A 24,164-nucleotide genomic window follows, 5' to 3' on the forward strand; every position below is an offset into this window, starting at 1 on the left:
TTTTGGATTTAGTTTGTGCCTCAATAACTTGATGTTGACTGAGTGCTGGCTACATGCCACAGTTGTAGGCATCAGGATAGAGGTGAGAACAAAATACACAAGTCCCTACCTTCTTGGAGCCTGAAAATTCTAAAGGCCCCATGTGGGAAGGAATATAAGTAGCTTGCCAGGTCACTGCAGATAGTGGGTCACAGACACACCTCTGCCATGGCCTTATTTGGCCTCTGTGGTCTTTCTGTTCTCTTCTCCCATTCCCGTCATTTCTCCTGGACTGTTGAAAAGAGCCAGTTGGGTTAGGCAGTAGCCATCACATGCTAAGAGTGACTGTCCCTGTGAGGCAGGCACTGATTCACGTGGCCGGCACAGGGATCAGCAGAAAGGCAGTGTTCTTTCTCTCTAGGGATAGAGCCTCCTTGTCATTCATACCTCCGTAACATTTCACATTCTTGATGCCAGTTGACTGTGACCGATTTCACTATAGACGGACTTTTGAAGCACTGGCTAAGTCTACTCGCTTCCAGTGCTCACGCTGATGCTTAATCATGGCTGCTCTTTAGAACAACCTGGAAGGTTTTTTGTTGTTTGTGTTATTTCAGTGGCTGGTTCCTACTCCCAGAGATTCTAATTCAGTTGATCTAGAGTTGTGCCTTGCCACTGGAAGTTTTGTGAATCTTCGTAGATGATTCTAAAGGGTGGCCAAGATGGAGGCCCTCAGAAATAGGCAGTGTGGAGTCTGGTGGGATTGATCTGCTGGCGCTGCAGTCAACATGGCCATTCCTGAAGCTGCTGTCTCTTTTTCACGTAGGCACGGCAGTGACCAGCGAGTGTTCCGCCTAGAGTTTGTCTCAAACCAAGAGTTCACTGAGAGCGAATTCATGAAGTGGAAAGAAGCGGTGAGTGAGTAGACAGCACCTCCCTAGCAGTTGTTCATGAAAATACTGACAGAGCCTCTTTCCAAAATTCTTAACAACCCTTTTATTGCATTTTGGTCCAGATGTTCTCTGCTGGCATGCAGTTGCCCACTCTAGATGAAATCAATAAGAAGGAATTATCTATTAAAGAAGCTCTTAATTATAAATTCAATGACCAGGACATTGAAGAGGTAAGAAACCTGGTATCCCAGAGTCTGGAGACTCATCAAGAGCCAAGTGTTAGAGAAGATCATGCCTGTCTTTTCTTTCCTGTATTTTGACATTTTTGGCTCTACCACTATTGCATGAGGAAGAAGGAATTCTGTTATTACTACCTTAGAATTTATAGTTCATCAGGATTTTCTTGTACACTGTCACCTGAAGTCATAGCCTAACAAAGTAGATTCAGGGCTCAGGGATCTCTGGTCTTCTGCTAGGCTTGGTCCTTCAGGAGTTTCCTTTCTCCGAGACATTTTGGTAAAGTTGTGTGATCTCTGTTCTCTTGGACAGTGGCTAGCCTTACAGTACAAGGTCCTTGGGCTGCTGCTGTCTATTGGTGCATGTTCCTTCACGCTAGCCTGGAAGAATCTCTGTGACCCCGGAAGCAGCATAGTAGCCCTTGGAATGAACTCGCTCTGTATGTGGGGCATGGCACTGCCATAGGAAGAGCAGCCCTCTTCTAACTATCTGCTTACCTCCACAATGGGCTCACCTGTCCTGCCTAGAAAAGTAGTTTAGGAATACCTCACTGCTGGTGTCTTCTCCTCTCTGGTACAGATTGTAAAAGAGAAAGAAAGATTCAGGAAAGCTCCACCCAACTATGCTATGAAGAAAACGCAGCTTCTGAAGGAAAAGGTGAGGCCTTGTGTTGGAACTTCTTTCCCTGTCCTGCAAGGAGATACGGAAACCAGACTTGTTCATCCTCTGCCAAGTCAGTAGTGGCAGGATTGGGAGAAAATGCAGGGCTTGACTGTAAGCAGCATAGATTTTCTTAGCATCTGGGCAGCATCCCTTGGCTGTTTTCCTTTCTCTAAATGGAAGCTGATCTTGCCTGTTCCATTTTCCTCCACTTCTAATCGCTTTAGTTTCACGTGTAATAAGATAGACCCCAGGGTAGTATCAGCACTGGGTCCGAACAGACGAATGATATTGCCCAGCCCCACTGTGGCAGGTGGCTTTCTGTTCTTCATGTCAGGGTGGGCTGAGCCTTGTTAGGGTGAGTTAGCCAGGCGGGGCCTGGGTTCTGAGGTGTTTGGTTTTGCTCTTCCTTCACACCTCCTGTCATTTGTTCATCATGTGAGATAGCTTGCCTGTGTTGGAAGGAAGGGGACACTTGATACAGAGCCGGTCATGGCCAAGATCTCATGCATCTCTGTGTACAGGCCATGGCTGAGGACCTGGGAGATCAGGACAAGGCCAAACAAATCCAAGACCAGCTGAACGAGCTAGAGGAGCGAGCAGAGGCCTTGGACCGCCAGCGGACCAAGAACATATCTGCTATCAGGTGTGCTTCAGGGCCTGTTTGGATTGGGCTCCCATCCTTGGTCCACAGTTATCAGGCAAGGTGTGGCCTTGGATGTGCTATGCTCCAGTGGCTCCACATATCTGGAGTCAGGCACCATGGTTCCCGCCCTCCTTTCACAGCCCACTGACTCATCCCTCTTCCTTACCCCACAGTTACATCAACCAGCGGAACCGGGAGTGGAACATTGTGGAGTCTGAGAAGGCCCTTGTGGTGAGTGAGACAGCTTGATCTGGATCACTAAGTATAGTTTTAATTAATAAAACAACATGTAATATTTTCTGTATCTCACCTGAGTATGTTTTAATTATTAAAGTAGCATGTACACTTAACACACACATAGTCTCTCTGTCTGTACACATACAACTGTATAAGGTATTATAATAGAAAGCAGCAGTCTTCTGTGCTAACCCCTCCCCATCTTTAGATTCTATTCCACGCATATTTATTTTTATCAGTTTCCAGTTTTTTTCTTTTTGTTATTGTTCCCATAATCTGTTCTGGTGTTCTTGAAGGGAAAAGGCTAATAGACAGCCTTTGACTTTTTCAGGCCCTTGCAAAGATCGTTACTTATATGTATGCTTATGATAAATGAGAGGCGTGGCGGGCAGGAGATAGAGTTCTGTAATACATGCTCTCTGTTTCAGGCTGAAAGTCACAACATGAAAAACCAACAGATGGATCCCTTTACCAGGCGACAGTGTAAACCTACCATCGTTTCTAATGTGAGTGCCTAAAGAGGACATATTTAGTCAGGACCTAGATTCTGGGACATAAATGAATTCCATTAGGAGATTAATAAGCAAGTTAAAAATAATGTTGTCTTAGTGGGATTTGCTTGCCTCAAACACTCGGGTCTGGATACTTCCTTTTTTATCTTACTGTAGGACATACAGGTAGTAAAAACCTGGCATGGATTTTAGAAGCCTATGGACTAACGTGCGATGCCAGGGCAGGTTTACCAGTGCAGCAGACATGAGGAATGTGTAGGCTAGGTCGCCTAGCAAGGGCCTGGCTGGGCTGGACTTTAAAGCTTTTAACTGTCCCTTTTTGTAGCCTGGAGGAAAACCCCACTGAACTGCTGATGGGCCTACTGTGGTGCTTGTGTTAGTGGTGGTAGGTGGGACAGAAACTGGTGGTGGGACTGTGTGAGTGTTGAAGAGTCTCTAAAATAACTTCCTTTTTCTCTCAGTCCAGAGACCCAGCTGTTCAAGCTGCCATATTGGCCCAGCTGAACGCAAAATACGGTTCTGGAGTGTTACCAGATGCTCCAAAGGAAATGAGCAAGGCAAGTATAACACTGAAGCTCGGCCACTGGCCTGGACACCAGAGCAGGCGCTTCCTGGTTTGGGCTTGATTGTCCCCACCTGGAGGAACTTGGCGTCCCACTTGTAGTCCTTTCTTCATCCTCATTATTTACAAATGTAATAAACAGCTACTGAATTTTGGTCAGATGACGTAAGTTCTGAATCCAACACCACTACGTCTAATGAAGGTCTAATGAAACCCCTGACTGTGGCTTTAGGCGGCTGACCTCTAGCCTTCTAATCCACATTTTCTCCTGTGTAAAGCGGGGTAATATTATATGCCCTGCCTAACTCATAGGACAGTCAGGAGTAGATGATATGTAAGGATGAGACAGTTGTAAAAGTGAAAGCTCCTTGTAAACTGAAATGTTAAACCGAGAGAAACTGCCCATTTAGAAGCCATTTTCTGCCTTTTCCTAAGGAGCCCAAACTCCCAGAAATTCCAGAGATCTTGAGTCAGGGGTGATTTGTTGTCTTAAACCTACCCTTTCTACCCTCACCCACAGACATGAACCTTCCCTTCCCTCTCCTCCTAGGCTCAGAAATGAAACCTCTTTGTGGACTCTTCCTGTCCTCCCTCTGAGAGAAGAAATCAGAGGCGTCTTTAACAGGAAGAGCTAATGAACTTGAGCAGCAGTTTTCACCGTTAGTGGTTGCTGCTGCTGGAAGTCCAGTCGCATTTACCCCTTTGTAATTAGTTTTTCTCTTCCCGTTGCAGGGTCAGGGAAAGGATAAAGATTTGAATTCTAAATCAGCCAGTGATCTCTCAGAAGATTTGTTCAAAGTACATGACTTCGACGTGAAGATTGATTTACAAGTCCCCAGCTCAGGTAGGTGAAGGTAGAGATTGGCCATGGCCAAGGACCAGGGTGGCTCCATGACTCTCAGCCAGCAAGGAGGTCTGCTTTGGGGGAAGAAATGGGGATATCTAGTCACCTGTATTTATGGAGGCCAGAGTAAGATAGGCTGCAGGTCCGTCTTGAGAGGGAACAGGGACACTACCTGGAGGAGTGAAGCCCAAGACCGGGGGACCTCAGATGCCGGTTTGCTCTTCTTTCCTGTAGAATCAAAGGCCTTGGCCATCACCTCCAAGGCTCCGCCGGCCAAGGATGGAGCTCCGAGGAGATCTCTGAACTTGGAGGACTACAAAAAACGACGAGGGCTTATCTGAGCGCGCCCAGCCTGCTGCGTCTGACCCCGCATGCCCATCACAGTGTCCCACTTTTCCTCCTTTCCTCTGATTTGCCCTCACTGGGCTGGAGCAGCAGGAGAACTGGGAAGAGACTCTAAACTGCCAGTCGTCTGTAATATAAACCATTTGCTGTATAGACTTCCCTGGTCTGCAACATCTCCACCGACCCCCAGGACCCCCCCAATGTGAACCTGGGCTCTCTTGGGCTTTATCCATGTCTTTAGATTTGTGTTTGCCTTTTTCTTTTTTTTTTTAAACCACAGTTCATTGGCCACTCTGCACGCATTCAGTATTACCATGGAGCTGGGGTTCTTACTGGAGCCCCCAGCAGCAGCACTGGGCAGCATCCTGTGCTGGATGGCCCTGGACCCAACCATTGAACATTTGGCCCCCGGCCCTGGTGGGAGTGGGGGCTGGGCACCTGCAGACCCTTCTCCTCTCTCTCATCTTTCTCTTCTTCCGATCTTGCGGAAGAAGGGTTTTCAAAACCCAATTTAATTTCCAAAAAGTGTACATTTGTGGGGAGGGAGGGGGTTCTATTTGAGAGAGAGTGTGTATGTGTGTATGTGTCTGTAAGTGTGTGGATTTTTTTATCATTTTTTTAAAATGCAGTACTCTTTGTATCTGTCTGTCATGGGGCTATAGCTGTTTCAGATTTTTTTCAGCTGTACTTGAGCATCTGAAACTGCAAGAAAGAAACTCATTAAATGTGATTCTTCTTACTAAACGGGCCTGACTGCTGTAGCTGTGTAACTTCTCCCCCACCTCCTTTTTCCCATCACCCTCCCACCTCGGAGAAATCTCCCCAGTTTGGCCCCTGCCCTGTCAGCTGTGTCCTGGCAGGTGGGAGGGAAGCCCATGGCTAGGTACTAGGGAGGTACAGGTGTCTTGCTCAGCCCATGTGTTCAGCCCACAGCTTCTTGGCTGAATGTAGTGTGTCTTTTCCCCGCCCCATGTGCTTGTCTCTTCCTAGTGATTCTGTTTTGCCGTTTCAGCAAGAATAATATTGTGTTCTGTTTTTTAAGAGAAAGTATTCAACATGAATGTGGAGAGAACGAACACAAAGATATAGGTTGCAGATGTTACAAGCATGTGCAGTTCTGTGTGTGTGTATACATATATATGGTAAGCATATATATTGTTGTGCAGCTAGGGTGAAGCCAGCAAAGAAGTATGTATGTCTTTATAAAATGTTTGCAAAGAGATAAGCTGACTGCTTGATAATCATTCTCAGGTGTAAAGCTCCAAGTGTAAATAAAAGTGGCATTTAACAAATCTTTTCAGAACAAAGTACAGCTGACTATATAAAACAAGAACTAAGCTAAAGGAACAGCTGAGAGCTGCTGATTCCCACAAGAGGGAGAGGAATCTCAAAGCCCTGCTTTGTATCTCTTCACCCCACTTTCTATAAGAAAGTAGGATGATGGGAAATCATGGATTAAGTTGTATTTAAACAAAAAGGAACTTGGTAACTCTTCTGGGTTTAGTAGAGCCTCAGTGTTGCTTTAACTTAGTTTACACTTTTTTTATTTAAAAAAAAAAGCAGCAATCAATGTTTTTTTAAAAAGAATTGTGACTGTAAAATTGATAAATATGACTGTAACACAGCTTATATGGTGGCTGTGACAGTTCAGTTGGGCAAAGGAGTGGTGGTGGACTCATTAAAATCATATATACTTGAATAGTCCATTGACCAAAACTCTTTATAGACTGTTGTGTAAATGTGGAATCACAGACTGTTAAACATTGCCTGGACTCCAGAAGAGTCCTGGAGGCTGCTGGGACCTCTCGTATCATGACAAACTTGGACTTTTTTTTTCTTGTTTTAAAAGACACGAAATGATAGAATCCATATAATTTGCTGGAGACATTCTGATCCACCATGTAGATCTGTATTTAGTATCATTTGGATTTGGAGAAGTGTCGGTTACATTATGGCTGTGTAATAAAGTTTTTATTAAAACTGCATCACACTGTAGCCACTGTGCCACTACCTACCCACACGCAGCTGCTGAAACTTTCGTTCTGAGATGCCAGAAACAGCAGGGAGCAGAGCCAACCAAAGAAGACCGCCAGTTAACTTCTCACCTGAGTAGCCTATTTTGGTGATTGGAATCAAGACTGAGGACTTGTCTGCAGTCTCAACTGAGGCAGGGCCTCTGAACTGAGATCTTGACCAGGCATGATACATTGGCTTTATCCCACCAGCGGAGCTTCTTGGAGGTTCGAGGTACCTCTTGTGCTGGGGAATGGCAGCAGTGGCCCACTGCTCCACCCCCACCCCACCCCCCAGGTGGTTTCAGTGTTGAAGGGTGTGGCACCTAAAGCTGCTTTATACATTTTTCACTTCCTTCCAAGAAGCAAAAAGGCCAATGTCCGTATGCCGAGCTCATGATGTATAGAGGTCTGTTTGTCTGTCTTGCTTCGGACAGGTGCAGGGAAAGTCTTCCTGCCTACAGCTTTCCTTCAAAGAAAATGCTTTTGTTTTCTTTGTTTCTGTGAAGTCCTGACCTGTCACTCAAACTGTACAGATATTTGTAAATAAACTTTATGCCCTGTTTTAACAAGGGAGTCAGATTTAGTCCAAAGACTGCATCCTGAGTGGCAACTCTCAAAGTTTTAAAAGTCCAGGAGAGCCTCTCGCCTGGCTTCCCTCCCTCCCCCTACTCTTAGCCCTGAACCACCACCACCCCCAAGTGAAAGTGGCTGTTGTTAACTCTTTAGCTACCCAGTTCCCCAGAAGCCTCTCTGAGACAATGGTTGCCTAGAGCCAAGGCAACCTTTAACGGGCCTAGTTTACTTCCTACGTTGGAAGATACCAACAAGCTCTAACAGAACTAGGTAGGCCCCTGATACACTGCCTAACCCTAGTGAGAGTGTCGTCCTTCTATAGCTTTCAGTTGGCTGAGGTATAATTTCTTTGTTAACCTGTTTTCTGCCTGTCGTGAGTATGAAGGGGGACCCAGGGCTTGTGAGTATGGCTCTGGGGGTAATACTGATATACTTCCCTTAGGGCCCCAGCTGGGGACATGTGTAAGGCTCCCTGCCCTCACATGAGGCTGTGTCTCAAACCTTTCTAGACCTGGGAAGGTAGGGGGTGGCAACGCAATGGTACAAGCCTTGTCCAGGCCTGCCTTTGATGGGAGAGGTGGGTCCCTGGGGCTCACCTAGCAACTGCATCTAATGAGGTTTTCTTAAACTCCCTATCACACCAGCCACCTGATTGTTGGAAGCAGTGGGCTCCTGGGCCCTAGAGAGCAGAGATTATAGTCCAGCCTAGAGGACAGCCTTGTCTCGTTATTTCCCAGGGTTCTCTGCTGTGAGGCAGCCACTGGCTGTGGGTGGAGGAATGCAAAGGGGAGAGGGGTGCAGGGTCTATTGGCTATCTCATGGCAGTGACGTTCTGGAACGGGGAAGTCACAGGCCTCCAGCTCAGATACTATCATGTGACTTTCCTGACTAAAGTGGGCAGCTGAACTGCTTTGGGGAGGAGAGGTTTGGAGGGAGCAGCAGCACTAGGGGGTGAGGACAGGGGGGCAGTCTGCCTTCTCTGGAGGGTTCCCCAGGCTGGCCCCCAGGGCCAGTTTCTTGGCCCAGAATAGGGGCTTAGCCAGTGCAGCACAGGCATATTGAGGGTTTCCAGATTGTGCTCTGGACCTGAGGGAGAGCCTAAAAGCCACAAGGTAAGCGGGCTCAGTGCAGCAGCATGCCCCAGCTCCACCACTTAACTACCTAGGGCTGAAGCTGGTTAACTCTTCTGAGCCCATTCCCCATCTTTAACATAAAATCTGTCTGGAGCCTGTTCAAGATGAAGTGTTCCTTTTCCCAGTAAAGGTTTGGTAGGTGCTGTTGTCAGAATAGAGGCCATTAGGCCTCACAGGAGAGACGGAGCAGAGTGGAGGGGTGGGGGTGGAAGGGGCAGTGTGATGGAATGGGTCAGAAACCACAGAATAGCCCCAGTGCCAGCAGAGGGCATGAAGCTCCAGAAGCTGGGCCTCAGCTGGCTCCCACCTAGGAGTGTGTGTGTGTGTGTGTGCCCCAGAGACTCAGCTGGCATATGTGTGTGTGTGTGTGTCCCCCAGAGACTCAGCTGGCGCGTGTATGTGTGTGTGTCCCAGAGACTCAGCTGGCATGTGTGTGTATCCCAGAGACTCAGCTGGCTCCCACCTAGGAGTGTGTGTGTGTGTGTGTCCCAGAGACTCAGCTGGCATGTGTGTGTGTGTGTGTGTGTCCCAGAGACTCAGGTGGCGTGTTGTATGTGTCCCAGAGACTCAGCTGGCGTGTGTGTGTGTGGCCCAGAGACTCAGCTGGCTCCCACCTAGGAGTGTGTGTGTGTGTGTCCCAGAGACTCAGCTCGCGTGTGTGTGTGTGTGTCCCAGAGACTCAGCTGGCGTGTGTGTGTATGGCCCAGAGACTCAGCTGGCTCCCACCTAGGAGTGTGTGTGTTGAAGGGTGGGAGGAAGGTCAAGAAACTCTGTCTCCCTATGGAGGTTCCGATGATCACTGGGGCTGGCCAGGAGAACTGTCCAGAGAAGGACAGCTGCCTTTTGGTCCCACTTGCTGCTGCTATTTATCCTCTGCAGCCCCAACACACACCCTCTTTACTGATGGTGGTTCTGAAAGCATCCTCCTGCTCTCAGCCCTCACTGGCTCCGGAGGCCTCCACCTCACCACTGCCCCAGGGGACTCAGAAAGACTGTGAGGCCTCAACTCCCCAACACCACAGGGAGTAATTAAAACATAAAAACCGTGTCAAACTGGAAAATGAGTGTAAAGAAGTTCAACCAAGTTCTGATCTCTTTCATGATGACTTAATAGTATCTTCAGAATATCACTTTTCATCTCTTTTAGCTGTCCATGACCCTGCATTTTCCCCAGTGGTTCAACGGTCTGCCTGCAATGCAGTACATGCGGGTTCAGTTTCTGGGACGGGAAGGTCCCCTGGAGAAGGAAATGGCAACCCACTCCAGTATTCTTGCCTGGAGAATCTCATGAACAGAGAAGCCTGGTAGGTTACAGTCCATGAGGTCACAGAGTCAGAAACGACTGAATGGACTTAGCAGGCGCAAACGTACAACACTGTGTCGCTAAATTCATGCGGAGAACACATCTTGCTCAGCCATAAACACATCCACCTCTCCTGAAACGCACAGGTCTATCCCCATCGATTTTTCCCTGGAGAACTACTCTTCACCCTTCAGCGCTCAAAGGTCACCTCCTCCAGGAAACCTTCTCTGATTGCCCCTTCCCGCTCCGGTTTGGGAGCGCCTAGGCTTCTCTAGGGCTGCAGACACCACGCTGTAGTACTGTTACCTGTGAGTCTCCACCTCCACCCTGGGAGTTAGTTAACGCCCAATAAACGCAGTGGAGGAAAGGGGGGCGAGACCAGCTGACTGCGTTCTGGGATTTCTGACCCCACCACTCCCCTCTATCGTGTCCCCAGACCGCAGCGCACGCGGGAATGAGATGGCGGTGCTATGCCGCCTGCAGTAGAAGCCCAGGCTGTCCGCGTCGTATGGGTTCAACCTGAGTCCGCGAGTAAAACGGCTGTGGCAGATGGGAGCTATCCCCTCACGCCCCGACGAGTCAACAGCCTCGGCCTCTGTTCGCCCAGTCGCGACCTCACAGACCTTGGAGTCCAGGTCCGAGTGCCCCACGGGGCGGTGACCACACCGCCTGCACGTGCATGCCCTCGCCATGCACGTCTCCAACCGTGGACCCCGGCCGGGCGCGCCCCGGCGGCCTCCCCACACCCGCCCCCCACCCGCCGTTGAGAGCTGGGGCCTCAGATTACTCGGTGCTTCTGGCGGGTTGCGTGAGGCGCCCGGCGACTGATGCCGAGGAGGAGCAAGCATCAGCTCCGTCAGCTCCACGGACCTAGGGCCTGCGCGCCGCTTCCCAGCTTCCCAGTGGCTCCTGTTTCCACCTGGCCACTGGAGGCTCTCTGCGCACCCCGGGTGAAGGTCACGCTTGCAGGCAGAGATCACAAATATAATTAGGGGATGCGCCCACCTGGGGCGGGGAAAGATCTGGAGGTACCCTGGTAGGGATGTGGGGGACAGAGAAAGACTGCATCCCTGACCTCAGACACTACCAGTCCCCTCTGGCTCCCCTTGACCACTGGCAGAGATTCTGAGGGTTCCGAGTTTTAGAGAGAGGGAGGAGGGGAAATACAGGCTCCTGGGAGGGATGGGAAACCTTGTTTCTGAAGTGTGTCAGGAGAGAAAATGTTCTTACTGAGCATACACAGGTGTGGTGACACATTTTGACTGTTTTGAAGGAGGGTGATTCAGAGGGTGGTGGCGCATCATTTTACATTGTCTTTTGAAGGAAGGGAATGAGAAAGGACACAACAGAAAACAGCCCCAGGAGATTCTGTGCTTCCAATGCAGGGGGCATGGATTCCATCTGTGGTTGGGGAACTACGATCCCCACATGCCACACGGTGCAGTTTTTAAAAAGAAAAGAAAGAAAACAGGCCCTAGGTTGCTAAAAAGCTATATTTACTGTTTCCAAGGAACTTTCAGTAAGACCTTGGTTTTCAGCTGCTTCCTGCAAACCATTCATTCTCCAACCCTGGTCAGTCTGAAGCCCTTTTCTGCCCAGAGCATGGTAGAGACAGTGCTGAAGTGTTTGCCAGAGCCAGGGTTATTGCAAATGGGGAAGAATTGGTGTTCTCCTTCCTCCTGGAAAGAGGAGTGAACAGCCATCTTCACTTGACAACCCCAGACCCTTTTCCTTGCCTTTGGGTTTCTCCTCCTCCCCATGCAATCTCTGACCCCATAATTGATACAATTTGTGGAAATATCCTGGGAATATCTTCTGATAAAACTTGGGACCTAGCAGCATTCACTGACCCGCCACCCTCTGGGGGGTGGGATCATTCTTGCATCCCTTTCACCTACCACAATGCCTTGTTCATAGCAGCTGCTTGCTGCTGCTGCTGCTAAGTCACTTCAGTCGTGTCCGACTCTGTGTGACCCCGTAGACGGCAGCCCACCAGGCTCCGCCATCCCTGGGATTCTCCAGGCAAGAACACTGGAGTGGGTTGCCAATGCATGAAAGTGAAAAGTGAAAGAGAAGTCGCTCAGTCGTGTCCGACTCTTGGCAACCCCATGAACTACAGCCTACCAGTCTCCTCCATCCATGGGATTTTCCAGGCAAGAGTACTGGGGTGGGGTGCCATTGCAATGAAAGTTAATTTGCTCTATAAATGACAAATGAGTCATAGGTCACAGAATATTGGAATCTTGGGGTCAGAAACTCCCTTGGAGGACACTAAGCTTCACAGAGCATGTCTGGGAGTTGTTGACTTGAATGAGAACCTGTACCACCTGGCCTAAAGGAAACTATGCCACCACCACCTTCCCAACATATACACACACGCTCTCACACACTCACACACATCTCATGGAAGTTCAGCTCTCACTGGAAAGGCTTTCAAAACAACAGGTGGGGGCTTCCCTGATGGCTCAGTCCTAAAGAATCTGCCTGCCAGTGCAGGAGACATGAGTTCAATCCCTGGTCTGGGATGACCCCACATGCCAAGTGGCAATTGAGCCTGTGTGCCACCACTACTGAGCCTGTGCTCTGGAGCCCAGGGGCTGTAACTACTGAGCCCAAGTGCTACAAGTACTGAAGCCCTGTGCCCTAGAACCCATGCTCCACAAGAGAAGTCACTGCAATGAGAAGCCTGCACACCACAACAAAGAGTAGCCCCTGCTTGTTGCAAATAGAAAAAGCCTGTGTGCAGCAAATACAAATAAAGTTACTAAAAAAAACAAACAAACAGATGGCCCACTCATCCTCTCTCTCCAAGGTGAGAGGCCCTGCCCAGGGGTCTTGGGAACCAGAAACTGGCATAGAAATAGTGAGTAGTGACCTTGCTCCTGCCACTGGGGCCAATGATCCTGTACTGTGAGTTGCATAAGAGGCACAGAGCTAAGTGAGGCAGGCTAAGGAATAAACTAGAAACCTCTCACTCAATCTCACGCACCCCTTCCACAGCTTTTGTGCCCCAGGGTAGTTAACCCCAGGAGGGATGTAGCCCCCATGCCTGAAAAGTCCTGAAGGACACAGAGAGGGATGAAGACTCAGATACCCCAGGATGCAGGCATCTAGGGTATAGGAGGATCCCTAAACAAAGAAGCCACAAGAAGAAGGATCAGCTCTCTTCTCAGACATGTAGCTGACCTTGTGGATAAAGCAGAGGGATTCTCATGGCCAATCTCAGATCAGCCACCTAATGACCGTCAAAACCTTGAAACAATCTTCTTGGCCCCCGCACATCTATTTTTTGCATCATACAAGAGGCCATTCCTATGCCTATATTGTAGTCAGACTGACCTTCTCCACACCCCTCTAACTTACATCCATCTACTCAACTTCAAGGACTGGGAAAACTGAGGCAAAAAACAGAATTCCAGCATTTGAAAGGTCATTCCTGGCTCAACTAGGAGGACATGCGGCCCCTTTGACCTTGTCCCACAGCTCTATTGGGACCCCTCCGCCCTGCCCCAGGATTGTGCCTATGTTTTCTGCCTATGATAGGTGGAGGCAGACTCTGCCTTCACTGGATAAGGATCTAGAGACTGAACTGGAAGATGTTAAGAAACTGAGCATAGCACAAGAATAGAAGTTAGGGCACACTCCCCCACCTAACCATGTGGCCTTGCACAAGCGCCTTAACCTCCTTGGTTGAGTCATTTAACCTCTTTGTTACTTCTGCTATATTGTGAGGATGGTAGAGGCATATAAATGTACTTCCCACTTGAAAACCTATGAAATTAACTCATTTCAATACCCATTCGAAGGTTTGTCCTTACCTTTCCAGGGAGGAAGGCCTGAGCAGGTATGGCAAAGAGCTCTTTTTTGGTTGCCTGCCTTGGGCAAGTTCCTGATACAAGAAAAAGGAATTGCCCTAAGTTTCCTCATGGCAGTCAGGATGACACCAGCTCCCAGCCTGCTTGTGCCTCCAACATTGCCCATCCATTGACTGCCACACAGGTGTGAGCTGCTCTTCTCACTTCCCTTCCCACCTTTCCAGTTCTAACAGGTCCTTGTTGCCTCTCTCCACTCTGGTTTTGCCCCCAGGCCCCCCTCTGAGGGTACTACCTTCCCAGCTCCCCCGCTAACCAGGGGAGCTCTGAAGGAGGGATAGAAATGAGTGCAGGTGTCTCTGGTCCTTCAAGCCCTCAAGTACACCCCTGACACAAACACTCAGGCTCCTCCAAACTTCTGTGCCCCAGAGAAGGTAGCCATGTGGCTTCCCAGGTTCTCCAGAGGACTTGAGTATTCAGACTCCTGTATTTCCTTCTTTCTCTTACTCCTTCATGTCTTCCGTTTTTCTTCCCTCCTCCCACTCTTTCTTCCACTCAATCTTTCTTCCCTAGGGGTTTTCCCTTTTCTTCTTTGCTGAAGGCGCCCACTGTCTCTCCTCCTTTTCTCTCCTCCTAGGCCATTCTCAAATTCCGGATGAAGGGAGATAAGGAAAGGAGATAAGAGTTCCTTTCTGTCTTCATCAGCTCAGAGGCCATCCTTCTGAGGGCTGTATCCCCACAGGTCCCCCAGTAAGCTCTAGGCATCAGAATCCCCAGTGAGGGATTCTCTCTCATGGCATTTGGAGAAAAAACAGGAAATGTTGTGAAATGCTGAGTTCTACACAAAGCAGCCTTTGCAGCTCAGTTGACCACTAACACGCAAAGTGGCCAAAAGACCTACCACAACGATGCTACCGATGAGCACGCTGTGGTGTATGTATAAGGTCCTTCTCCAACATCAGCACTGTCTTCCCAGTTTCACAGCCACAACTCTGTGGGTCAGGTGAAGTTTACCTACATCTACAAGTAAGAAAATGGACTTAGAACAGTGAGTAGACTGCCTAAAATCACATCTGGAGTGTGGTGAACCTGAGGCTGGCTCTTTCTCCCACCCACACTAAAATTATTCTTACCATTTCGAGATATCACATCTTTCATTTTATTCTCACAGCAATCCTGTGAGGCGGACAACAACCCTGTCAAGAAAAATCAGTTCAAGGAGGAGGAATGACTTACTTCCAGCCCCACAGTAACTCCAAGCCCTGAACTCCAAAAGGAAAGGAGGAAGAAGGGCTCGCCGCCCCCACCCCAGCCTCCGCCAGCCAGCAGCCTGGGATGCTGCCCGGTTCTCCGCCAGGAAAACGTGGAGAGATCCAGGCTCCGCCCCCTGACCTTGTACTCTGCCAGCCTCGAGGAAAGGGAGTGGGGAAAGCCTCAGCTGGTTCCCAAGACACAGTCCCCACTTGGGCACACGCCCTGGGGTGAGGCTTCCTAGGGAAGCCGAAGGCCTCGAACTCCGCGCCGAAGAAGGGGGAAAAGCCCCCAAGACCTGGACGCCTTAGCCCAGAATGGGTGGAACGAGGAAAGGAGCCCGAGGGGACCGGGTGCGAGAGCCAAAGCTGGACCAGCTCCACCCCCGCGGGGTCAGGGCCCTTGGAATTGCCCTGGAGGAATTCCTGGAGGAATCCCTGTGGAGTTGGGGTGTCGAGCGCGGCGTGGGGCGGAGCAATCCTTCCGGCCTTCCCCAGCGAAGGTGGGCACTGAGAGGCCGCGAGGGCCAGTCCCGGGTTTTCTGTATATCCAGGAGGCCTGGGCTTCCCGGCCACCCCCGGAGCCACAGGGAGCCTTCCCGGCTGGGCAGGAGCCCAGGAAGGCCCGCGCTTTCTCTGAAAGTGAAAGGAGTGGGCGGGGGGCGCGGCCGAGGCGGGGCCCAGGCGGGCTGCGGCGCAGGCTCCGCCTCGGGGCAGTCTCGAGCCGGGGGCGCCGAGCGTCTCCAGTGCCCGCCGCGCCGCGGGCTGGTGGGCTCCGCCGCGGCTCTGTTACCGGGAAATGACCCTGCCCGGGGGCCCGACGGGCATGGCGCGGCCGGCAGGCGCGGGGTCCTGCAGCCCTGGGCTGGAGCGGGCCCCGCGCCGGAGCGTCGGGGAGCTGCGCCTGCTTTTCGAGGCGCGCTGCGCTGCGGTCGCTGCCGCCGCCGCCGCCGGGCAGCCCCGGGCTCGCGGGGCCAAGCGGCGCGGGGGACAGGTCCCCAACGGGCTTCCGCGGGCTCCCCCTGCCCCAGTGATCCCGCAGCTGACTGTGACGGCCGAGGAGCCGGACGTGCCCCCGGCCAGCCCCGGGCCGCCCGAGCCGGAGGGTAGCTGGCTCCCGGCTGTGGGTTCGTCGCACCTGCAGCAGCCGCGCCGCCTCTCCACCTCGTCGCTTTCCTCCACTGGCTCCTCGTCGCTGCCCGAGGATTCGGAGGACGATCTTCTGAGCGACAGCGAGAGCCGGAGCCGCGGCAACGTGCAGCTGGAAGCGGGCGAGGACGTGGGTCAGGTACGGGCCGCGGGGCGGGGCCGGAGCGGGGACCTGCTTGGAGCTCGCTGCGGACCAACTCCCGCCCTAAGCTCCCTCCCCCGAGAGTCCCCTTCTCCCTCTTTAGGCAGTGGGGTCGGTGGGAGGCGCCGGGACAGTTTTTACTCCAGTTCTACAGGCGAGTAGGGGCCCTGGGGGCGTCTAAGAGAGTGAGAAATCCCCGAGACCGGCCATGGGGACCGGTGGGGCGGTAGGGCAGCGTGACTTGCCGGCCGTGAGATGGCTGGAGGGATCGGAGGGGCTTAGCGTTGCCCGGCGAACTCTCGCCGAGACGGGAGGACGAGCCTCCCTCTCTGCCGCCCCCTCTCCCTCGCCGCAGCCCCACCCCCGCCGTTGCCACGGTTTCCCTCTCCTGAGTGGGAGTGGAGCCGAGCTCCAGGCTCCGCTCGCGAACTGCCGCCGTCTGCTCCGGCACCAGGCTTGGACGCGGGCAAGGGAGGGGCGCGGGACAGCGAGCTTAGGCAGGGGGCGGAACGCTGCCCTCCTCCGCTTTGCTGCTCCTAATTCTGGCCGGGGAGGGTGGGGGAGGTAAACTGAGGCTGAGAGGGTGGGACCAGTCTGCCAATCTCCGCCCCCGGTAGCCTGGCTGTTCTGGGGCCAGGTTTGACCCTTTGATAACCCAGGCTAGGGTGCGGTGCAGTCATTCCCCGTGCCTGCCCCTCCGGGTCTTGCCGCGCCCAGGATAGCCGCCCTGTCCCCCTTGTTTTAATCAAGGCCAAATACTTTAAATAACTATCCGCGGTCAACGAGAAGGAGTTGCTCTAGATCCACGTTATGCAAGTGTCCCTGGAGTGGAGGGAGAGGCGAAGGGCGCCCTCCGGCTCTGGTGGCTCGGGGCTTGCCCAGAAGGGCGGTGAGAGCCGCGGACGTGCGCCGGGGCGGCCGGGCCTGCGGGACCTAGGCTCCCCCCCGCGCTCGGATTGGACGAGGCGCGAGAGTCACTGTAATGGCTTGCAGCGGCTCCGTGATTCAGTTACCCCTGAGACTTACATTATCCTCAGGGCGACGTGGTTTGTGACACAGAAGGGAAAAGGAAAAAGTCTCATAGAGCAGGAACCCATCCCGACACCAGGCAGAGGGCGCGGGGAGTCCCTCTGTCCTCCCTAGGGGCAAGGGTACCCCTGACCCCTGACATTTCTGGTGTAACCCTGTTCCCTGAAAGGAGGCGGTTCCGCCCGAGGGTTTCATGAGGCGGTGATGAGGGCCAGTGAGAGGACTCCTCCCTCCCCACCCCCGAAAATCCGGAGCAGTAACTGTGGGCCCAACGCTCCCCCCGTTCAAATCTTTGAGAGCTGAGAGGCGGGCGCTGGAGGCAGGGAGCCACGAGGGCAGCCCCCGGCTTCACTCGTCCCTAAAGGCGGAGGAGGACCTGCGGCTCAGGACTGCTTACACGTAGGCAGGCCAGCTGGGGTCAAGATTGCGGGGACCAGTCGCAGCTGTGCCCTGGGCGTCTTCGGCCGGCCTCTCCCACTCTGGGCCTCCCCGTCACCCGGCGCGGCAAGAGCTGGAGCAGATGGCCGTGGAGGGCCCTTCCAGCTCCAAGGCTGCGAGTACCAGGCCTTCCCAACCCCCAGCCCGCCGGGACCTCCCCGAAGGCAAACAGCCACGGCGGTGGCAGATAAGCCAGGGGCTGTTGACAGAGGCCGCCTGCGTCCGCGTGGAAGGGCCCGGCTCGGACTTTGCCTCGCGAAGCGGCACAGCGCGCCCGCCTAGGCTGGCTTTAGGGCTTCCCCAGGCAGGAAGCAGAGCCCATGGGCTGGCTGGCCCTGAAGGATGCACCTGGGAGAAGGGTACTGCGGCAGCACTCCTCAACTCTCAGCTCTCCAGCCCCTTACAACTCCGGCCTGGGTGGATAATGTGAATAGCGGGAAGCCTTTGCGAGGCTTGCCTACATCCTTCATCTTTTCTTTCTAGAAGCCGCACACTGTGTGCCCAGAGTCTGGAGCTGGGCTCCTCCTCAAGGTAGTTGGGACTGGGCAGGCTGCCTCCTTCCTGCCTCCTTTCCTACGGTAGAGGGAAGAGTCATGGGGAAGAAAAACCATTCAGGCCAAGAGAGGAGTTGGGGGCCTGTCCCCAAGGGCAGCGGGCATGACATTCTTAGGCCTTGTCTGCCTCTTAAAACAATTTTGGGGGTGTTGCTCTAGCAGAAGAGAGGTTGACTCTTGTTCATTTGATTCTCTTCTCTCAGTGCTCCAGGATGGGTAAGGAGACCTGGATGCCATCCTGTCCTGGGCCCAGAACTCCCACACTTCACTTTTCACTAATTATAGAGCAGAATTTAGGTTAACAGACTTCCTTTTTAAAAAGCAAATGCCCCTGGGAGGGTGAAGTCGTGGGTCACTTATACCTTGGTGCAAATCATTTTATAAATTTAAACTGATTGTTCTCACCACCATCACCAGGAGTGCTTATTTGATAAAGTATTGGGAACATGGCAAGGGGGTTGGGCTGGTAGAGAGCTTTAGCCAGAGTCTGGATGGCTGTAGGTAGGGCATGGAAGTCAGGAAGAGGGGAGATGAATACCAAAGACAAAGAAAGTAAAGGGCTTCTGGCAGAAGATACACAGAGTGTCTGGTGTGATACAAGAAGCCGGAGTCCTCAGGGCTTCTAAATAGAGCTCAGACAAAGGAGGGTCTCAGGCTAGTATTCAGCTAAGCTCTGCCCAGAGAGAGATGCTTCCTGTCCAGCCTCATGGGTGAAGAATTATCAGAGGGTCCTCCTGTGACTTCATCAAAGACTCTCACATGGTCAGCTCTCCTGAGCTTTTTGTCCCAAGGTGTCTGGGTAGCCTCTTGCTGTGAGATGCTTTCTCAGACTTCTATTTGCCTGGGCCGGGCGATGGGGTTTTAACCCTTTTTTCAGCCAGGTTTCACTCTGTAACATAATAAATCTGCTTTCTGATATTCACACAATAAAAGCTTTACCTGCTCAAAAATATCTTCCCTGCTGTTGTTCATGTGCCAAAATCCCCACCCACTCACCAAAGAATGATTCCCCAAGAACCATTCTGGATATATGCATCTTTTATGCATTATGTTCCCTGGGGGAGGTAGCTCCCTCGATGAAGATGGCAGAATTCCATGATGCTTGCATCAACTCCTTCCATATCCGACCCTATCCATTACTGGCAGAGGAACTAAATCCTGTCATTACCAACCAACCTCAAAAGGTAGCTGGGAGGGCTCAAATGGCATAACAGGTTTGAAAGCCTTCTGTAACCCACATGGCTGGAAACAACCTTAGTCTTTGCTGCTCTTGGCTGATATGATCTCACAAAACTGGGGTGGGCAGAGTGGAGAGAGAACCCGATGTTATCTCAGTTTGGGAGCAAGTCAATGCTATATTATCACACATCACTCAAGAGATAGTAGCTCAGGCCTGCAGGTACTAAATCCTCTTCTACCAGGTCCACCTTTCACCTTCCAGCCTCACTCACTGCTCCTACATGATTGCAGAAGAAAGGATGATGCAGTTCTCCCATCTCACCTAACCCAAGGCTGATTCCATCTTCTACTGGGGTGGCTATGGAACTAGATGAACCCTATAATGAAGTCCATCCTGGCCCAACTGTCCCCCCAAATTCTGCCAGTAAGTCCCTAAAGCTTCCTGAAGCCCCACCGCTAAACCCATCCCTTTGGATAAACTAAAGGTGTCCAGCCAACAAAGAGGGGTCCCTAGGCAGATCTCAGTGTTTCCCCAGAGATCAAAACACACCACCTTGTGGCTGCAAATTGCTTCATCTTATACAAAACTCTTTTTCATGCAGGGTCCATTTGACCTCTGGAACCTGCTGGGACAATTGGACCATGGGGGTGGGTTTTGAACTTGAGCTTAGGGCAGAGACTGGGAGGCCAGCTGGAAGCAGGGATAGCAGGAATGTTACTCTTTGAACTTTGATTGCCTTCTGTAAAATGGCAATAGTTACCATCTCAGGCAGCATCATGAATTTCAAACTGAGTGTGGGGGAAGAGGGTATACAATATGCCACTCAATGTACCTGGCACATACATCCTCCTGGAATTTTATTTGAGGATTTGGAGGTGGGAGAGTTTTATAATAAAACTTGGATTTATTATGCAGCATAATGCAAACCTTGTATGTATTTAAAGAGTGAAAAAGGGAGTTTCGAAAGAGATGTCATGCTTCTAGTGGGCTGCTTCTGGCTACACCCCCAGATCCCTGGGGATTGGACACGTGATCACACCCTACTGTGCTATGTAAGGACTTCGGGAAGAAAGCAGGAGCAATGCTGTCTGTTGGAGATGAGAAGCCTGGCGTGCAGTGGGCGGTCAGTAAATGGTGGCTCGTGTTATGGCAACAGCTAGGTCCAGAGGAAACAGGCTCACACAGATGAAATTCTCACTTGAGTTCACTCAGCTAAAAAGTGACAGAGCCAAGACTGGAAGCAACTTCGGACTCCCCCCTCCAGTACTCTGTCACTGACTCCCATCTCCTCCCCATGAAAAGTGGTTTTATAGTCAGCAGCCTCCTCTGCTTAAGCCTCCACCCTAGTTCTCCCTCTCACTCTGGTGGATTGAGTGAGAACCGGATTCTTGGGTTCCAGCCCGGTGGAGGCACACATGTCATTCCTCTAAAAGACAGGCACCCTGGGAGGAGGCAGCAGACACACTCTTTAGATGAGCAAACCTGTGCGCTCCAGTGGGTAGACACAGGAGTGATGAGCTTGGCGTGGGAAGAGGAAAGGTTCAGAGTATCAGATGATCTCAGACTAGACGCAACGGTCAAAAGGCAAAAGGTACACCAAAATCTCAATTTCCCTCTCAGTTTCATCTAAGATGACAGACCCTCCTCTCTGTACTCCATTTTCAAAACCCAGGTTTCTGGGTCCAGGTTGGGGCACCCTGGCCTTGTCAACTGGTAGGGAGTGAGATGGCATCCAAGGATAGGAAGAGGGCCTTCGGGAGCACCAAGCCATTCTTTCTTCAGGCTCTACCAGGTTGGCCTCCCTGCCCTGGGCCTGTGTAATGATTTGTTTCCATATTTGTCTTTCTCCCTAAATGAGAGGAACCAATGGTCCCAAGTATTAAATGATAATCCAGATTTGTGCAGGTAGTGGTCCATGCCAAGGAATGGGACGGTTGGTGGGGGGTGTCACACTCAAGTCTCATTTACTACTACTCACAACAACCTGGTGGGAGTAGTTATTTCCCCATTTACAGATTAAGAAACTGAACTCAGAGGCTTCTCAAGCCCCAGAATATCCCGAGGCACTGGTAAAAGTGCAATGCTCAGAGTTTCCCTGTGGTAGACCTGAAAATCTGCATTTTTTTAACATCAGGAGACTGTCTTCCTTACAAAAGTCCTAAAACCTCTACAGAGCAGTTCAGTAACCTGTCCATGCAGCTGTGGAGCAGCAGAACTGAGCTTTCTGATGCTAAGGCTGAGGCTCTTTTCAGCACACTGGATATGTCATCTCCAGGCGCTTGTCTCAGGGTCCGCCACACAGGCTCACGATAAACTTCCCCTGAGTGAATCAGCCGTTGAAGCTCCACGCATGAGCTGCTTAGGGTAGGGTGGGAAGGGGCGAGACCATGTTCCAGAGGAAGGATGGCTTTATTGCTGAGACACTGACTGGCAGACCCGGGTCGTGTCGCTTTCAGAAAAGCCACTGGCAGAAGATCCGGACCATGGTGAACCTGCCGGTCATGAGCCCTTTCAAGAAGCGCTACGCCTGGGTGCAGCTGGCGGGGCACACGGGTGAGCACAGGGCCGTGGCGGGTGCCGGGGGAGGAGGCCGGGAGGAAGGGACTTAGGCGGCGCTAACCAGGGTCTGCTCTCAGGGAGTTTCAAGGCAGCGGGCACCAGCGGACTGATCCTCAAGCGCAGCTCGGAGCCGGAGCGCTACTGCCTGGCGCGGCTCATGGCGGATGCGCTACGAGGCTGCGTGCCCGCCTTCCACGGCGTGGTGGAGCGCGACGGCGAGAGCTACCTGCAGTTGCAGGACTTGCTCGACGGCTTCGATGGGCCTTGCGTACTAGACTGCAAGATGGGCGTCAGGTATGCGTGCCCTGCGGGGCGGCTGGAAACCAGTAAAGGGCCCAGGGCGGGAACCCAAGGCAGTGCTCGACTAGGTCCGGGTGTGCGCCCGCTCACGCCGCGCCGCTGCCCGCGCCTCCGTAGGACTTACCTGGAAGAGGAGCTGACCAAAGCCCGCGAGCGGCCCAAGCTGCGGAAGGACATGTACAAGAAGATGCTGGCGGTAGACCCTGAGGCACCTACCGAGGAAGAGCACGCGCAGCGCGCGGTCACCAAGCCGCGCTACATGCAGTGGCGAGAAGGCATCAGCTCCAGCACCACTCTCGGCTTCCGCATCGAGGGCATCAAGGTGGGCCAGGACCGCGTCGCTTTGTACTTCCCGGGCCCTTCCTCCGCCCCAGCCCCACTGTGCGGTGTCTGTCCTCCGTGTTGACCTCCCACCCCGACTGCCCCCGGAAGAGGCACCTTCTGGCGGCCGTCTCGCTGTCCCTGGCATTCAACGTCCCGGGAGGTATCCCTGCGCTAGCCAGATCCTCTCCCTTTGGGCGCACACGTGGCCCCTGACTATTTCTGCCACCTTCTACAGAAAGCCGATGGCTCCTGCAGTACCGACTTCAAGACCACACGAAGCCGGGAGCAGGTGATCCGCGTCTTTGAGGAATTTGTGCAAGGGGATGCGGAAGTGCTGGTGAGCGTGCGATCCCAGAACCCTGAGATGCTGGGGAGCCTGATACTGAGGGGTGCCCCCAGGTCAGGTTATCTGACGCAACAGCCTTCCCTACGTGACCCCCATCCCAGTGTTTATCGCACTGCGCTGTTATTGCTTACAACAATTCTGGGCTGCGTGCCACGTGGGGGCCTGCGCCTTCCTCACCATGGTATTTGCCAAGCCAAGCATGCATCGCGGCGTTCTTCATAATCTCACAATCGCAGAGGTTCAGTTGGTATTTAATTTGTCCTCCTCTTCTCCACCCTCTCCAGAGGAGGTATCTGAACCGCCTGCAGCAGATCCGGGACACTCTGGAGGTCTCTGAGTTCTTTCGGAGGCACGAGGTAAGAGGGGCAGGCTCACATGTCTGTGGTCTGTGAGGGACGAGGGTGGAGGGCTCCTCCACCGTGGCCTGACGGTGGGGGACTCGACAGGTGATCGGCAGCTCGCTCCTCTTCGTGCATGATCACTGCCATCGCGCCGGTGTGTGGCTCATCGATTTTGGCAAGACCACGCCCCTCCCTGACGGCCAGACCCTGGACCACCGGCGGCCCTGGGAAGAGGGCAACCGAGAGGACGGCTACTTGCTGGGGCTGGACAATCTCATTGGCATCCTGGCCAGCCTAGCCGAGAGATGAGGCTGGGCCCCTGTCCCTGCTGACCTGAGGGTCTAACAGATGGAGCTCCGCCTGCGTCCCCACCATGCATGCAGGCAAGAGAGACTGAAACCTCGCGATGCAGAGCAGTGCATACCGCCATGTAGGGACAAGTGCCAACCACTGTGGGACACACTGCACGCACAGGGCCTGGCCCCCCACAAGCCCCAGTGTTCCTAGAGCCGGCGACAGGAATTAAGCAGGGGAGGGAGGAGGAGAGCTGGATAAGTGGCTTCTTCATCCCAGCTCTTCTGAGGGGGCTCCATACCTCTCCAGAGAAGCCAGATAAAGAACTTTGTTTCACAGGCACTAGATCTACTGGTCTGAATTCCCACACTACAATGGACTCCCCTTCCCAATAAAACTCAAAGATACCAGCTTTGCCTCTGGCCTCATCCCCTCTTTCCCTCTGGTCCCTTCTTTCTTGGTTCCCTAGCATCTCTCAGATCACTGTGGTCTATGAGAAGAGCTCTT

General features: G+C 52.5%; 2 protein-coding genes across 2 annotated transcripts in view; both read left to right on the plus strand.

Annotated features, from left to right (window-relative positions):
• The window catches only part of RTF1 (RTF1 homolog, Paf1/RNA polymerase II complex component), a 44,514-nt gene extending 37,614 nt beyond the window's left edge, over positions 1–6,900 (plus strand). The window contains exons 10-18 of the mRNA XM_069596057.1: positions 806–893; positions 995–1,102; positions 1,689–1,766; positions 2,294–2,415; positions 2,589–2,646; positions 3,081–3,158; positions 3,626–3,721; positions 4,459–4,570; positions 4,805–6,900. Of these exons, the coding sequence (XP_069452158.1) occupies positions 806–893; positions 995–1,102; positions 1,689–1,766; positions 2,294–2,415; positions 2,589–2,646; positions 3,081–3,158; positions 3,626–3,721; positions 4,459–4,570; positions 4,805–4,911 (847 nt within the window). The 3' untranslated portion in view covers positions 4,912–6,900. The remainder of the gene's footprint in view (positions 1–805; positions 894–994; positions 1,103–1,688; positions 1,767–2,293; positions 2,416–2,588; positions 2,647–3,080; positions 3,159–3,625; positions 3,722–4,458; positions 4,571–4,804) is intronic.
• Positions 6,901–14,892: 7,992 nt separating this feature from the next.
• Positions 14,893–24,067, plus strand: ITPKA (inositol-trisphosphate 3-kinase A). Its single transcript, XM_069596058.1, has 7 exons — positions 14,893–16,289; positions 21,950–22,046; positions 22,130–22,346; positions 22,470–22,674; positions 22,912–23,013; positions 23,307–23,378; positions 23,469–24,067. Exons 1-7 carry the CDS (start codon positions 15,801–15,803, stop codon positions 23,670–23,672), a joined length of 1,386 nt encoding a protein of 461 aa, XP_069452159.1. The 5' UTR covers positions 14,893–15,800; the 3' UTR covers positions 23,673–24,067.
• Positions 24,068–24,164: the final 97 nt, after the last annotated feature.

The sequence above is a fragment of the Ovis canadensis genome, chromosome 7 (genome assembly GCF_042477335.2).
Source record: "Ovis canadensis isolate MfBH-ARS-UI-01 breed Bighorn chromosome 7, ARS-UI_OviCan_v2, whole genome shotgun sequence".
Lineage (NCBI taxonomy): Eukaryota > Metazoa > Chordata > Mammalia > Artiodactyla > Bovidae > Ovis > Ovis canadensis.